At 40.9% G+C, this 18468-nt stretch overlaps 2 protein-coding genes across 3 annotated transcripts in view; one reads left to right on the plus strand and one right to left on the minus strand.

Moving 5' to 3' along the window:
* The window catches only part of LOC141054013 (uncharacterized), a 172548-nt gene that overhangs the window by 51705 nt on the left and 102375 nt on the right, over positions 1-18468 (minus strand). The window lies entirely within an intron of this gene.
* LOC141054012 (cathelicidin-5-like) overlaps positions 1-18468 on the plus strand; it is a 32447-nt gene that overhangs the window by 8665 nt on the left and 5314 nt on the right. The window contains exons 1-2 of one of the 2 annotated variants that reach the window (XM_073551153.1): positions 13813-14304; positions 14539-14640. In XM_073551153.1, the coding sequence (XP_073407254.1) occupies positions 13822-14304; positions 14539-14640 (585 nt within the window). In that variant the 5' untranslated portion in view covers positions 13813-13821. Of the gene's footprint in view, positions 1-13812; positions 14305-14538; positions 14641-18468 lie in introns of those variants that run through there. The other variant, XM_073551154.1, reaches the window with a different exon arrangement.

Here is an 18468-nt window from a genome sequence, read left to right on the forward strand (position 1 = left end):
CCCTGTATATAGTGTATACCTGTATGTCATCTCCTCCTTTATATAATACACCTGTATGTCATCTCCCCCTGTATATAGTATATACATGTGTGATCTCCTCCTGTATATAGTATATACATGTATTTCATCTCCTTCTGTATATAGTATATACATGTATGTCATCTCCCCTGTATATAGTATATACATGTGTCATCTCCTCCTGTATATAGTATATAAACTTTATCCCCCAAAACACATTTCAACATCATTGCAGCCCTGCCTTAAAAGGACCAGCTAACATCGTTTCAGTAATTGCTCCATTAACATAGGTGTGGGTGTTGATGAGGACAGGGCTGGAGATCAATCTGTCATGATTAAGTAAGAATGACACCACTGGACACTTTAAAAGGAGGCTGGTGCTTGGCATCATTGTTTCTCTTCTGTTAACCATGGTTATCTCTAAAGAAACACGTGCAGTCATCATTGCACTGCACAAAAATGGCCTAACAATGAAGAGTATTGCAGCTAGAAAGATTGCACCTCAGTCAACAATCTATCGCATCATCAAGAACTTCAAGGAGAGAGGTTCCCTTGTTGCCAAAAAGGCTCCAGGGCGCCCAAGAAAGACCAGCAAGCGCCAGGACCGTCTCTTAAAAGTGTTTCAGCTGCAGGATCGGGCTACCAGCAGTGCAGAGCTTGCTCAGGAATGGCAGCAGGCAGGTGTGAGTGCATCTGCACGCACTGTGAGGCGAAGACTCTTGGAGCAAGGCCTGGTCTCAAGGAGGGCAGCAAAGAAGCCACTTCTCTCCAGAAAAAAACATCATGGAGAGACTGATATTCTGCAAGAGGTACAGGGAGTGGACTGCTGAGGACTGGGGTAAAGTCATTTTCTCTGATGAATCCCCTTTTCGATTGTTTGGGACATCTGGAAAACGGCTTATTCGGAGAAGACCAGGTGAGCGCTACCACCAGTCTTGTCTCATGCCAACAGTCAAGCATCCTGAAACCATTCATGTGTGGGGTGGCTTCTCAGCCAAGGGAATGGGCTCTCTCAGTCTTGCCTAAAAACACAGCCATGAATAAAGAATGGTACCAGAATGTCCTCTAAGAGCAACTTCTCCCAACCGTCCAAGAGCAGTTTGGCGATCAACAATGCCTTTTTCAACATGATGGAGCATCTTGCCATAAAGCAAAGGTGATAACTAAATGGCTCAGGGAACAAAACATAGAGATTTTGGGACCATGGCCTGGAAACTCCCCAGATCTTAATCCCATTGAGAACTTGTGGTCAATCATCAAGAGACGGGTGGACAAACAAAAACCTTCAAATTCAGACAAAATAAAAGCATTGATTTTGCAAGAATGGACTGCTATCAGTCAGGATTTGATCCAGAAGTTGATTGAGAGCATGCCAGGGAGAATTGCTGAGGTCCTGAAGAAGAAGGGTCAACACTGCAAATATTGACTTGCTGCATTAACTCATTCTAACTATCAATATAACCTTTTGTTACTCATAATATGATTGCAATTATATTTCTGTATGTGATAAAAACATCTGACAAACACACATACAAACCAGAGGGCAGCAGATCATGTGAAAATATAATATTTGTGTCATTCTCAAAACTTTTGGCCATGACTGTACATACCTGTATGTCATCTCCTCCTGTATATACTGTAGTATATACATGTATGTCATCTCCCCTGTATATAGTATATACTTGTATGTCATCTCCCCTGTATATAGTATATACCTGTATGTCATCTCCCCTGTATATAGTATATACCTGTATGTCATCTCCTCCTTTATATAATATACCTGTATGTCATCTCCCCCTGTATATAGAATATACCTGTATGTCATCTCCCCCTGTATATAGTATATACATGTGTCATCTCCGCCTGTATATAGTATATACATGTATGTCATCTCCTCCTGTATATAGTATATACATGTATGTCATCTCCCCTGTATATAGTATATACCTGTATGTCATCTCCTCCTGTATATAGTATATACATGTACAGTATGTCATCTCCTCCTGTATATAGTATATACATGTATGTCATCTCCCCTCTATATAGTATATACCTGTATGCCATCTCCTCCTGTAAATAGTATATACATGTATGTCATCTCCTCCTGTATATAGTATACACATGTATGTCATCTCCTCCTGTATATAGTATATACATGTATGTCATCTCCCCTGTATATAGTATATACATGTGTCATCTCCTACTGTATATAGTATATACATGTACAGTATGTCATCTCCTCCTGTATATAGTATATACATGTATGTCATCTTCCCTGTATATAGTATATACATGTTTGTCATCTCTACCTGTATATAGTATATACCTGTATGTCATCTGCTCCTGTATATAGTATATACCTGTATGTCATCTCCCCTGTATATAGTATATATCTGTATGTCATCTCCCCTGTATATAGTATATACCTGTATGTCATCTCCTCTTGTATATAGTATATACCTGTCCGTCATCTCCTCCTGTATATAGTATATACCTGTGTGTCATCTCCTCCTGTATATAGTATATACCTGTATGTCATCTCCTCCTGTATATAGTATATATATGTATGTCATCTCCCCTGTATATAGTATATACCTGTATGTCATCTCCTCCTGTATATAGTATATACATGTATGTCATCTCCCCTGTATATAGTATATACCTGTATATCCTCTCCTCTTGAATATAGTATATACGTGTATGTCATCTCCCCTGTATATACTATATACATGTATGTCATCTCCTCCTGTATATAGTATATACCTGTATGTCATCTCCTCCTGTATATACATGAATATCATCTCCCCTGTATATAGTATATACCTGTATGTCATCTCCCTTGTATATAGTATATACCTGTATGTCATGTCATCTCCTCCTGTATATAATATACCTGTATATACTATATGTCATCTCCCCCTGGATATAGAATATACATGTATGTCATCTCCCCTGTATATAGTATATATCTGTATGCCATCTCCCCTGTATATAGTATATATCTGTATGTCATCTCCTCCTGTATATAGTATATACCTGTATGTCATCTCCTCTTGTATATAGTATATACCTGTCCGTCATCTCCTCCTGTATATAGTATATACCTGTATGTCATCTCCTCCTGTATATAGTATATACATGTATGTCATCTCCCCTGTATATAGTATATACCTGTATGTCATCTCCCCTGTATATAGTATATACCTGTATGTCATTTCCCCTGTATATAGTATATATCTGTACGTCATCTCCTCCTGTATATAGTATATACGTGTGTCATCTCCTCCTGTATATAGTATATACCTGTATGTCATATCCCCTGTATATAGTATATACCTGTATGTCATCTCTTCCTGTATATAGTATATACCTGTATGTCATCTCCTCCTGTATATAGTACTGTATATACCTGTGTGTTATCTCTCCTGTATAGTGTAAGAAAAAGTCCTTATTGAGAGCTGGAAGAGCTGGAAAAAGATGTAGACAATCCTCTTATCAAGCTGAGGTCGAAGTTTATTAGGAAACTAGCTGAATAGCCCGGCGCTGCCCAGGCATAGTAACTAACTGTGGTTAGTTATAGCAAGTTATAATTATCCTCCATCCCATAGTCCCGTGCCCATATACCCATCATACATATCCACGATCCCATAGGCCCGTGCCCATATACCCGTCATACATATCCTCCATCCCAAAGTCGAGTGCCCATATACCCATCACACATCCTCCATCCCATAGTCCCTTGCCTATATACCCATCACACATCCTCCATCTCATAGTCCCATGCCCATATACCCATCATACATATCCTCCATCCCATAGTCCTGTGCCCATATACCCGTCATACATATCCTCCATCCCAAAGTCGAGTGCCCATATACCCATCACACATCCTCCATCCCATAGTCCCTTGCCTATATACCCATCACACATCCTCCATCTCATAGTCCCGTGCCCATATACCCATCATACATATCCTCCATCCCATAGTCCCGTGCCCATATACCCATCATACATATCCTCCATCCCATAGTCCCGTGCCCATATACCCATCATACATATCCTCCATCCCATAGTCCAGTGCCCATATACTCATCACACATTCTCCATCCCATAGTCCCGTGCCCATATACCCGTCATACATATCCTCCATCCCATAGTCCAGTGCCCATATACCCATCACATATCCTCCATCCCATAGTCAACCATTATGTCATCATAATGAGCAGCGGGGCTTGCAACCTATGATGACATCAGCGTCGCCATGGCAACCATTATGACATCATAATGAGGGGCGGGGCTTGATACGCACACACTTTTTCCCCATTATGTAGATGGGGCAAAATTGTTTGGTGAATTGGAACATGCGGGGTTAAAATTTTGCCTCACAACATAGCCTAGGATGCTCTCGGGGTCCAGACGTGAGACTGTGCCAAATTTTGTGGCTGTAGCTGCGACGGTGCGGATGCCAATCCCGGACATACACACATACATACTTACACACATACATACATACACTTGAGCTTTATATATTAGATATACGGCAGAACAGGTACAGATAGTCAGTTGAGATGAAGCATGCGGGCACCAAACAGGGATTCAGGCGGGCAAAGATTCGCTGAAAAGGCTCTAGCCCTGGCCATGGTGTGGCACAGTTGCATAATGGCGGTGGAATGGCCACGAGCAACAGTAACAGGGGCTTCTTATACATAATGCGAACAAAAAACGCTGCATTTTGCCGCAGAGGGCGTTTACTTGATAATCTACAGAAACATGTATTTTAGAACAAAGAATATACTGACATAATATGATATAACATTAATTAACGTTTCCCCGAACAACACTAAAACTCATAGAATTCAATATTCTCTCTAGCTACTGTTATTAATCTTATTACTGCTCTTAGGCTAAATCCATAAATTCATGCATTTGACATTTTAATGAGTTTGTTCTCTACCAACACTATCATGTATACACACATTGACCATATATTTGTTAACCCTATTCCACTATTGATCCAATTTTCCTTTATGCATGTCTGCTATGTTTGCCAGCAGACATGATCTCATTTTACTTCTTCCATTTACTTTTCCAAAGTACATCTTATTGACTCTATTCTAAAAGTTGAATCTGTTGATTACTAACTTTCACAAGATCGCTGCCTGGTTCATCATGGCAGCTCAGAATATTATAGCTGACCATTCTCTTACATATATAGTATGTACTTGTGTGTCATCTCCTGTATATAGTATATACCTGTATGTCATCTCTCATGTATATAGTATATACCTGTATGTCATCTCCCCTGTACATAGTAGATACCTGTATGTCATCTCCCCTGTATATAGCATATACCTGTATGTCATCTCCCATATATATAGTATATACCTGTATATCATCTCCCCTTTATATAGTATATACCTGTTTGTCATCTCCTTCTGTATATAGTACCATATATACATGTGTGTCATCTCCCCTGTAAATAGTGCATATACCTGTATGTCATCTCCCCCTGTATATAGTATATACCTGTATGTCATCTCCTCCTGTATATAGTATATAGCTGTATGTCATCTCCCCTGTATATAGTATATACCTGTATGTCATCTCCCTGTATATAGTATATACCTGTATGTCATCTCCCCCTGTATGTAGTATATACCTGTATGTCATCTCCCACTGTATAGTATATACCTGTATGCCATCTCCCCTGTATGTAGTATATACCTGTATGTCATCTCGACCTGTATAGTATATACCTGTATGTCATCTCCCCTGCATATAGTATATACCTGTATGTCATCACCTCCTGTATATAGGATATACTTGTATGTCATCTCCCCCTGTATACAATATATATCTGTATGTCATCTCCCCTGTATATAGTATATACCTGTATGTCATCTCCCCCTGTATAGTATATACCTGTATGCCATCTCCCCTGTATGTAGTATATACCTGTATGTCATCTCGACCTGTATAGTATATACCTATATGTCATCTCCCCTGCATATAGTATATACCTGTATGTCATCTCCTCCTATATATAGTATATACCTGTGTGTCATCTCCCCCTGTATATAGTATATACCTGTATGTCATCTCCCCCTGTATAGTATATATCTGTATGTCATCTCCCCTGGTTCGGGAGGATGGAAACATTATTTTGAGTATTCTGATATTCTTTGCACTTATCCTGTTGTGAAATAATAGTGACAATGAATTCCCTATGTGGGATATATTTCCTATCAATCAGCACTAACATTTACTATATACACATGTGGTCAAAATTGTTGGTGCCCCTCATGTAATGACAGAAAAATCAACAATGGTCACAGAAATAAATTGAGCCTGACAAAAGTAATAATATGTACAAAATCTATGAACATGAAGAAATGAAAGTCAGACATTGCTTTTCAACCATGCTTCCACAGAATTTTTTCAAAAATAAAACTCCTGTAGTAGAATACACAGCCCATAGTCATTCATGTAGTATAATGCACAGACCATAGTCATTCATGTAGTATAATGCACAGCCCATAGTCATTCATGTAGTATAATACACAGCCCATAGTTGTCCATGTAGTATAATGCACAGACCGTAGTCATCCATGTAGTATAATGCACAGTCCATAGTCATCCATGTAGTATAATAAAACTCCTGTAGTAGAATACACAGCCCATAGTCATTCATGTAGTATAATGCACAGCCCATAGTCATTCATGTAGTATAATACACAGCCCATAGTCATTCATGTAGTATAATACACAGCCCATAGTCGTCCATGTAGTATAATGCACAGCCCATAGTCATCCAAGTAGTATAATGCACAGACCGTAGTCATCCATGTAGTATATTGCACAGACCATAGTCATTCATGTAGTATAATGCACAGCCCATAGTCATCCAAGTAGTATAATGCACAGACCGTAGTCATCCATGTAGTATATTGCACAGACCATAGTCATTCATGTAGTATAATGCACAGCCCATAGTCGTCCATGTAGTATGATGCACAGCCCATAGTTGTCCATGTAGTATAATGCACAGACCATAGTCATCCATGTAGTATAATGCACAGACCGTAGTCATCCATGTAGTATAATGCACAGTCCATAGTCATCCATGTAGTATAATGCACAACCCATAGTCATCCATAAAGTATAATGCACAGACCATAGTCATCCATGTAGTATAATGCACAGACCATAGTCATCCATGTCGTATAATGCTCAGCCTATAGTCATCCATGTAGTATAATGCACAGCCCATAGTCATTCATGTAGTATAATGCACAGCCCATAGACATCCATGTCGTATAATGCACAGACCATAGTCAACCATGCGGTATAATGCACAGCCCATAGTCATCCATGTAGTATAATGCACAGCCCATAGTCATTCATGTAGTATAATGCACAGCCCATAGACATCCATGTCATATAATGCACAGACCATAGTCATCCATGTAGTATAATGCACAGCCCATAGTCTTCCGTGTTGTATAATGCACAGCCCATAGTCATCCATGTGGTATAATGCACAGCCCATAGTCATCCATGTCGTGTAATGCACAACCCATAGTCATCCGTGTGGTATAATGCACAGGCCATAGTCATCCATGTTTTGTAATGCATAGCCCATAGTCATCCATGTCGTATAATGCACAGACCATAGTCATCCATGTAGTATAATGCACAGACCATAGTCATCCATGTAGTATAATGCACAGACCATAGTCATCCATATAGTATAATGCACAGCCCATAGTCACCCATGTAGTATAATGCACAGCCCATAGACATCCATGTCGTATAATGCACAGACCATAGTCAACCATGCGGTATAATGCACAGCCCATAGTCATCCATGCAGTATAATGCACAGCCCATAGTCATTCATGTAGTATAATGCACAGCCATAGACATCCATGTCATATAATGCACAGACCATAGTCATCCATGTAGTATAATGCACAGCCCATAGTCTTCCGTGTTGTATAATGCACAGCCCATAGTCATCCATGTGGTATAATGCACAGCCCATAGTCATCCATGTAGTATAATGTACAGCCCATAGACATCCGTGTAGTATAATGCACAGCCCATAGTCATCCATGTCGTATAATACACAGCCCATAGTCATCCATGTAGTATAACGCACAGACCATAGTCATCCATGTCGTATAATGCACAGCCCATAGTCATCCATGTAGTATAATGCACAGACCATAGTAATCCATGTCGTATAATGCTCAGCCCATAGTCATCCATGTAGTATAATGCACAGACCATAGTAATCCATGTAGTATAATGCACAGCCCATAGACATCCATGTCGTATAATGCACAGACCATAGTAATCCATGTAGTATAATGCACAGCCCATAGACATCCATGTCGTATAATGCACAGACCATAGTCAACCGTGCGGTATAATGCACAGCCCATAGTCATCCATGTAGTATAATGCACAGCCCATAGTCATTCATGTAGTATAATGCACAGCCCATAGACATCCATGTCATATAATGCACAGACCATAGTCATCCATGTAGTATAATGCACAGCCCATAGTCTTCCGTGTTGTATAATGCACAGCCCATAGTCATCCATGTGGTATAATGCACAGCCCATAGTCATCCATGTAGTATAATGTACAGCCCATAGACATCCGTGTAGTATAATGCACAGCCCATAGTCATCCATGTCGTATAATACACAGCCCATAGTCATCCATGTAGTATAACGCACAGACCATAGTCATCCATGTCGTATAATGCACAGCCCATAGTCATCCATGTAGTATAATGCACAGACCATAGTCATCCATGTCGTATAATGCTCAGCCTATAGTCATCCATGTAGTATAATGCACAGACCATAGTCATCCATGTCGTATAATGCACAGCCCATAGTCATCCTTGTAATATAATGCACAGCCCATAGTCATCCATGTCGCATAATACACAGCCCATAGTCATCCATGTAGTATAATGCACAGACCATAGTCATCCATGTCGTATAATGCACAGCCCATAGTCATCCATGTAGTATAATGCACAGACCATAGTCATCCATGTCGTATAATACACAGCCCATAGTCATCCATGTAGTATAATGCACAGCCCATAGTCATCCATGTAGTATAATGCACAGACCATAGTCATCCATGTCGTGTAATGCACAACCCATAGTCATCCGTGTGGTATAATGCAAAGGCCATAGTCATCCATGTTTTGTAATGCACAGACCATAGTCATCCATGTCGTATAATGCACAGCCCATAGTCATCCATGTAGTATAATGCACAGCCCATAGTCTTCCGTGTTGTATAATGCACAGCCCATAGTCATCCATGTGGTATAATGCACAGCCCATAGTCATCCATGTAGTATAATGTACAGCCCATAGACATCCGTGTAGTATAATGCACAGCCCATAGTCATCCATGTCGTATAATACACAGCCCATAGTCATCCATGTAGTATAACGCACAGACCATAGTCACCCATGTAGTATAATGCACAGCCCATAGTCATCCATGTAGTATAATGCACAGCCCATAGTCATCCATGTCGCATAATACACAGCCCATAGTCATCCATGTAGTATAATGCACAGACCATAGTCATCCATGTCGCATAATGCACAGCCCATAGTCATCCATGTAGTATAATGCATAGACCATAGTCATCCATGTCGTATAATGCACAGCACAAAGTCATCCGTGTAGTATAATGCAAAGACCATAGTCATCCATGTCGTATAATGCACAGCCCATAGTCATCCATGTAGTATAATGCACAGACCATAGTCATCCATGTCGTATAATACACAGCCCATAGTCATCCATGTAGTATAATGCACAGCCCATAGTCATCCATGTAGTATAATGCACAGACCATAGTCATCCATGTCGTGTAATGCACAACCCATAGTCATCCGTGTGGTATAATGCACAGGCCATAGTCATCCATGTTTTGTAATGCATAGCCCATAGTCATCCATGTCGTATAATGCACAGACCATAGTCATCCATGTAGTATAATGCACAGACCATAGTCATCCATGTAGTATAATGCACAGACCATAGTCATCCATATAGTATAATGCACAGCCCATAGTCACCCATGTAGTATAATGCACAGCCCATAGACATCCATGTCGTATAATGCACAGACCATAGTCAACCATGCGGTATAATGCACAGCCCATAGTCATCCATGCAGTATAATGCACAGCCCATAGTCATTCATGTAGTATAATGCACAGCCATAGACATCCATGTCATATAATGCACAGATCATAGTCATCCATGTAGTATAATGCACAGCCCATAGTCTTCCGTGTTGTATAATGCACAGCCCATAGTCATCCATGTGGTATAATGCACAGCCCATAGTCATCCATGTAGTATAATGTACAGCCCATAGACATCCGTGTAGTATAATGCACAGCCCATAGTCATCCATGTCGTATAATACACAGCCCATAGTCATCCATGTAGTATAACGCACAGACCATAGTCATCCATGTCGTATAATGCACAGCCCATAGTCATCCATGTAGTATAATGCACAGACCATAGTAATCCATGTCGTATAATGCTCAGCCTATAGTCATCCATGTAGTATAATGCACAGACCATAGTCATCCATGTCGTATAATGCACAGCCCATAGTCATCCTTGTAATATAATGCACAGCCCATAGTCATCCATGTCGCATAATACACAGCCCATAGTCATCCATGTAGTATAATGCACAGACCATAGTCATCCATGTCGTATAATGCACAGCCCATAGTCATCCTTGTAATATAATGCACAGCCCATAGTCATCCATGTCGTGTAATGCACAACCCATAGTCATCCGTGTGGTATAATGCACAGGCCATAGTCATCCATGTTTTGTAATGCATAGCCCATAGTCATCCATGTCGTATAATGCACAGACCATAGTCATCCATGTAGTATAATGCACAGACCATAGTCATCCATGTAGTATAATGCACAGACCATAGTCATCCATATAGTATAATGCACAGCCCATAGTCACCCATGTAGTATAATGCACAGCCCATAGTCATCCATGTAGTATAATGCACAGCCCATAGTCATCCATGTTTTGTATTGCACAGCCCATAGTCACCCATGTCGTATAAAGCACAGACCATAGTCATCCATGTCGTATAATGCACAGCCCATAGTCATCCATGTCGTATAATGCACAGACCATAGTCATCCATGTAGTATAATGCACAGCCCATAGTCATCCATGTAGAATAATGCACAGCCCATTGTAATATATGTAGAATAATGCACAGCCCATAGTAATATATAGTTAGGAAGGGAAGCACAAAATAAAATTCATAAAATGATGAATAATAATATAACCAATGTGCCCTATTCCCAAGAAGGTGGATGGCAGACCATCTGGTGACATGTGGAAAAAACCAACTGAAGATGGTGAGTGATATACCTGGTAAGGATTATATGTGCAATAAAAGAAGTGAGAATAAAATAGCTTTATAAAAATAGTCTTTATTGTACAATTTGGCACAGCAACATAAAAGATATATACATATGTTAATAATGCAATATTAGTGCATAAGGCAATTCAACCGCTTTAATAAAAAAGAATTGTAAGATCTTACAAATATAAGTTATGGATCCACAAGTGTACCAGGATAATAATTATACCTCACAAGCCTGATGCAGGTAAAGATAATATATAGGGGCCAAGGTTATAGCAGCAATGAAACACAAAAACTGCAAAAAAGTGCAGAGACGGTATAGAAAATGAATGTTGGTTGTTATGAAACAAAATTAGAAATTACACAAACCTGTGGTAAAATTAATATAAAGTGTGTAAAAAAACACACACAATTATATGTTGAGCAACTGTGCAAAAATTGCAAAAAACACACAAAAAGTGCAGATATTTACCATGTGTGCACAAAATGCAAAAAAGTGCAAAATGAAATAATGATGTGTAAAAAATGCCATAAAAAAGGTGTGCAAATAAATTGTATGAAAAATAAAAAAAAATATGAGCCTTTTCAATTGATAGGAGTCCAACAATGAGAAAATCACATGTGATACACAAATATTGTGATGTGCATATAAGTTAAATAAATAAAAATGGAAATAGAGAATATATAACCTATATCACATGAGGAGAGACCAGTGATGTGAGAGTCGCATATGTGTCAATACGCCCAGGCCAGAGTGTGGTGAAGATAATGATAGCAGAAAAATGCTCTATACCTGCAGACCCAGGGCAAGTGAGGGAAGCAGTGTGCCGTTACAATGCGCCCCGACGCGCGTTTTGGATGTCTCCGTCACCATCCCCCTGACGAAGGAGACATCCGATACGCTCCCTTTCTGTGCAGCATCCTCTTCTGAAGCCAGCAGCTGACTTTAGTGTCCAAGTGACAGGAGTGTATGATGTCACTGCCATGTGCCCCCCAGTCACGTGCACGATGACATCAGCTGTTGGCCTCTGATTGGCTGGCAGCTGAATGTGCATATGAGGACACAAATCCAGGTGAAGCATTTGCTGGTGTCAGCAGGTCCTCACCCGAGGAGATGTAATTTTGATCGTCAATATGGCCATTCCTAGCCCAGCACATAAGTGTTTCCTTGTGAAATAGGACATAAATGTCAAAGAACAAACACACAAGAGTGACAGACATGGGAAGAATGAGAATGGGTGACTGGGTGTCTACAGAAGACCATCCATAGCATCAATAATGGCTGCCGATGGCTGCATCTTCATGGCCCAGTGATCACAGGATCGGATGGGACAATCTAATATATAAAGCTCAAGTGTGTGTATGTCCGGGATTGGCATCCGCACCATCACAGCTACAGCCACAAAATTTAGCACAGTCACACGTCTGGACCCCGAGAGCGTCCTAGGCTATGTTGTGAGGCGAAATTTTAACCCCGCGTGTTAAAATTCACCAAACAATTTTGCCATTATCTACATAATGGGGAAAAAGTGTGTGCGTATCATGCCCCGCCCTTCATTATATCATAATGGTTGCCATGGCGACGCTGATGTCATCATAGGTTGCAAGCCCCGCCGCTCATTATGATGACATAATGGTTGACTATGGGATGAAGGATGTGTGATGGGTATATGAGCACTGGACTATGGGATGGAGGATGTGTGATGGGTATATGGGCACGGGACTATGGGATGGAAGATAATTATAATTTGCTATAACTAACCACAGTTAGTTACTATGCCCGGGCAGCGCCGGGCTCTTCAGCTAGTGAAATATAGTTACAAAAATAATCTGTATGGGAAAACGAACCTGCAGAACCAGCAGCCGACCAATGTGCAAAATATGCTGTAATGAAAGGCAAGAACACCCTGATAATGATAATGAGATGACTCTGCTGACCCCGCCCACTAATGATGAGATGACTCTGCTGACCCCGCCCTCTAATGATGAGATGACGCAGCTGACCCCACCCTCTAATGATAATGAGATGACTCTGCTGACCCTGCAGTCTAATGATGAGATCACTCAGCTGACCCCACTCTCTGATGATAATGAGAAGACTCTGCTGGCCCCACCCTCTAATGATAATGAGATGACTGCTGACCCCGCGCTCTTACGATAATGAGATGACTCTGCTGACCCCGCACTCTTATGATAATGAGATGACTCTGCTGACCCTGCCCTCTAATGATAATGAGATTACTGCTGACCCTGCCCTCTTATGATAATGAGATGTATCTGCTGACTTCACCTTCTGATGATGAGATGACTCTGCTGACCCTGCCCTCTGATGATAATGAGATTACTGCTGACCCTGCCCTCTTATGATAATGAGATGTATCTGCTGACTTCACCTTCTGATGATGAGATGACTCTGCTGACCCTGCCCTCTGATGATAATGAGATGATGTATCTTGTACCAGGGAGATCTTGGTTGTATTCAGTCATTTCTCATCAGTCTCAGTTCCTCGTGAGCAGTGCGGATGTAAGAATTTCACCATCGCCCAGGAATATGAGGAACTTGAGGTTGAATAAAAGAAAGCAGCTGAGCGGGGAGTGGACATTACCCCTGACAGAGGCCATGATGAGGAGCTGGAGGCTGTCTCTGCTGCTGGTCTCTGCTGTCACATTACACGGCTGTCTCTCTGTCACTTCAGAGCCGAGGATCAACGATGGAAGATCTATAGGAGACATCACCGACCTCTACAACCAGAAGGAGGGGGTCACATACTTATACAAATCCCTGGACCAGATCCACATTGCTCCACCAGAGGTAAAGCACTGATTAAGGGAACTTAAGCTTGCTATGTAAATTAGATATTTGCATATGAAGCTCTATTTACATATAAGTGTGATTCACTGCTGAGAAGGGAAAAAGTGGAATTTACAATAGAGAATGTTTTATTGTAGAGTGTAAAAAAAAAATTGTGAGAAACCTCAGGGACAATAGTAACTATCACAAGTTTCCATCGCTTAAAATAAGTATTTTTCCTTCCCTATTTAATAGGACGGTAAAATCCCGGATGGCAGATACTTCATCATTAAAGAGACGGTGTGCCTGAGGTCTGAGGATGCGGATTTATCGCAATGTGATTTCAAGCCGGACGGAGTAAGTAACGGAAGCACAGAGATAACACATAACATAGTGTATACACTGCATAATATCCCAAAATATCAAGTCTTATTACTAAACTAGATGAAGAGCCTGGCGCTGCCCGGGCATAGTAACTAACTGTGGTTAGTTATAGCAAATTATAATTATCCTCCATCCCATAGGCCCGTGCCCATATACCCATCATACATATCCTCCATCCCATAGTCCCATATACCCATCATACATATCCTCCATCCCATAGTCCCATATACCCATCATACATATCCTCCATCCCATAGTCCCGTGCCCATATACCCATCATACATATCCTCCATACCATAGTCCCGTGCCCATATACCCATCATACATATCCTCCATCCCATAGTCCAGTGCCCATATACCCATCATACATATCCTCCATACCATAGTCCCGTGCCCATATACCCATCATCATACATCCTCCATCCCATAGTCCCGTGCCCATATACCCATCATCATACATCCTCCATCCCATAGTCCCTTGGCCATATACCCATCATACATATCCTCCATCCCATAGTCCCATATACCCATCATACATATCCTCCATCCCATAGTCCCGTGCCCATATACCTATCATACATATCCTCCATCCCATAGTCCCATATACCCATCATACATATCCTCCATCCCATAGTCCCGTGCCCATATACCCATCATACATATCCTCCATCCCATAGTCCCGTGCCCATATACCCATCATATGTATCCTCCATACCATAGTCCCGTGCCCATATACCCATCATACATATCCTCCATCCCATAGTCCAGTGCCCATATACCCATCATACATATCCTCCATCCCATAGTCCCGTGCCCATATACCCATCATCATACATCCTCCATCCCATAGTCCCTTGGCCATATACCCATCATACATATCTGCCATCCCATAGTCCCTTGGCCATATACCCATCATACATATTCTCCATCCCATAGTCCCGTGCCCATATACCCATCATACATTTCCTCCATCCCATAGTCCCGTGCCCATATACCCATCATACATTTCCTCCATCCCATAGTCCCGTGCCCATATACCCATCATACATTTCCTCCATCCCATAGTCCCGTGCCCATATACCCATCATACATTTCCTCCATCCCATAGTCCCGTGCCCATATACCCATCATACATATCCTCCATCCCATAGTCCCGTGCCCATATACCCATCATACATATCCTCCATACCATAGTCCCGTGCCCATATACCCATCATACACATCCTCCATACCATAGTCCAGTGCCCATATACCCATCATACATATCCGCCATCCCATAGTCCCTTGGCCATATACCCATCATACATATCCTCCATCCCATAGTCCCGTGCCCATATACCCATCATACATATCCTCCATCCCATAGTCCCTTGGCCATATACCCATCATACATTTCCTCCATCCCATAGTCCCATGCCCATATACCCATCATACATATCCTCCATCCCATAGTCAACCATTATGACATCATAATGAGTGGCGGGGCTTGCAACCTATGATGACATCAGCGTCGCCATGGCAACCATTGTGACATCATATTGAGGGGCGGGGCTTGATACGCACACACTTTTCCCCCATTATGTAGATAGGGGCAAAATTGTTTGGTGAATTGGAACACGCGGGGTTAAAATTTCACCTCACAACATAGCCTAGGACACTCTCGGGGTCCAGACGTGTGACTGTGCCAAATTTTGTGGCTGTAGCTGCAACGGTGCAGATGCCTATCCCGGACATACACACACATACATACATACTCCTCCATACATACACTTGAGCTTTATATATTAGATATCTCCTCCTGTGCTGATCCACTGGTCAGACTTAAACTATAAGTTCTGTGCAGTTCTGTGGATGATGAACAGAACATAATCACTTTCTAAAAGGAAAAAAAGAAATGTATATCAAATGGAAAGAGGGAACATAAGTAAAGAAGAATATAATGTCTGCAGGGAATGCAGGGCAAGAGTTAGAAGAGCTAAAGCCGGTAATGAAAAAAAGGCTTGCAAGGGAGACCAAAAGCAATAAAAAAAGATTTTGGGGGGTATGTCAAAATCAAAAGAAAAGTCAAAGATGCAATAGGATTTATACAGGATGAAAAGGGTGAAGTGGTCAAAAATGATGATGAGAAGGCTGAACTTTTACATTCCTATTTTGCATCTGTGTTCTCTAAGAAAACAATTGTAACATCAACTGATCTTCATGCTGACATCAAAGAAATAAAAGAATCCACACTATCCATAAACAGAGAGATGGTGTGGGAACACTGAGCTAATTTACATGAATTTACATCTCCTGGTCCAGATGAATTACATCCTAGGGTACGGAAAGAGTTAGAGGAAATTACAGAGCCACTAGACAGAATCTTAGAAAAATCCTGGAAAACATGAGAAGTCCCAGAAGATTGGAGAAAGGCAAATGTTATCCCTATCTTCAAAAAATGAAAGATCGAGGCAAGAAATTAAGGGCCAGTCAGCATTTGATAAAGTGTCTCACACTATCCTTATTGTAAAAAATGACCAAGTGTGGGATTGACAAGGCTACGGTAGGTGAATTCATAACTGGCTCATTGAAAGTAAACTGATCAAATTTTCAGACTATGCAAAGCTAGGAGGGACAGCTAACACAGAGAAAGGATCCAGAAGGATCTAGAGAAGCTTGAACATTGGGCTGCATCTAATAGAATGGTATTTAACAGGGAGAAATGCAAGATCTTACATCTAGGCAAGAAAACGAAAATTACACCTACAGAATGGGAGGAATAGAACTAAGCAATAGCATGTGTGAAAAAACTTGGGTATACTAATAGATCACAGACTGCACAAGAGTCAATAGTGTGATGCAGCAGCAAAAAAGTCAAATGCAATTCTGGGATGTATTAAGACAAGCCTAGAGTCAAGATTACGTGAAGTAATTATCCCCCTCTACTCCTCCTTGGTCACTCCTCATTTGGAATACTGGGTCCAGTTCTGGACACCACATTATAAAAAGGACATTGAAAAACTGGAGCACGTTCAGGGAAGAGTGATGAAGATGGTGACTGCAAAGTATGTCCTTCAAGAAATATTTAAAGGATCTGGCAAAGTTTAGCTGCAAAAAAGAAGGCTAAGAGGAGACTTAATAGCTGTCTACAAATATCTGAGGGGCTGTCACAGTGTAGAGGGATAATTATTATTCTCATTTGCACAAGGAAACACAAAAGCAATGGAACGAAACTGAAAGGAAGAAGATACAGATTAGATATTAAAAAAAACTTGACATTGAGGGTGATCAATAAGTGGAACAGGCGGCCACGAGATGTGGTGAGTTCTCCTTCAATGGAAGTCTTCAAACAGAGGCTGGACAGACATCTGTCTGGGATGGTTTAGTCAATCCTGCATTGAGCAGGGGGTTGGACCAGATGGCCCAGGAGGTCCCTTCCAACTCTACCATTCTAGGATTTAATGTTATTAGGAGATTGTGCCACCACTACAAGCACAAAACCAAATAAGTAAACAGGAAGATTTGTGTCCATAAATAACCATTAAATATATATATGTATGTACGGTATATATTGATCTATGTACGTTTAAAGAACTATTCACTTATACAAACTAAATTGTATGCGGACATAAGTACCATTGTCATATACATCCAATCTTTACACTCATGATGATGATAGAAATGATTTTAATGTTGTTAAAAAATTATATTAGTCAACAACTTTTGCTATACAGATTGTTGGTATTACACTGAATTCTCAATTGCTCATTATTGACATGAGTAACATGACTAAAGAGTAATAAAACAAATTCAATACTGTCC

Source organism: Dendrobates tinctorius, unplaced genomic scaffold (assembly GCF_039654945.1).
Source record: "Dendrobates tinctorius isolate UK_male_01 unplaced genomic scaffold, ASM3965494v1 ptg000173l, whole genome shotgun sequence".
NCBI classification, from domain to species: domain Eukaryota; kingdom Metazoa; phylum Chordata; class Amphibia; order Anura; family Dendrobatidae; genus Dendrobates; species Dendrobates tinctorius.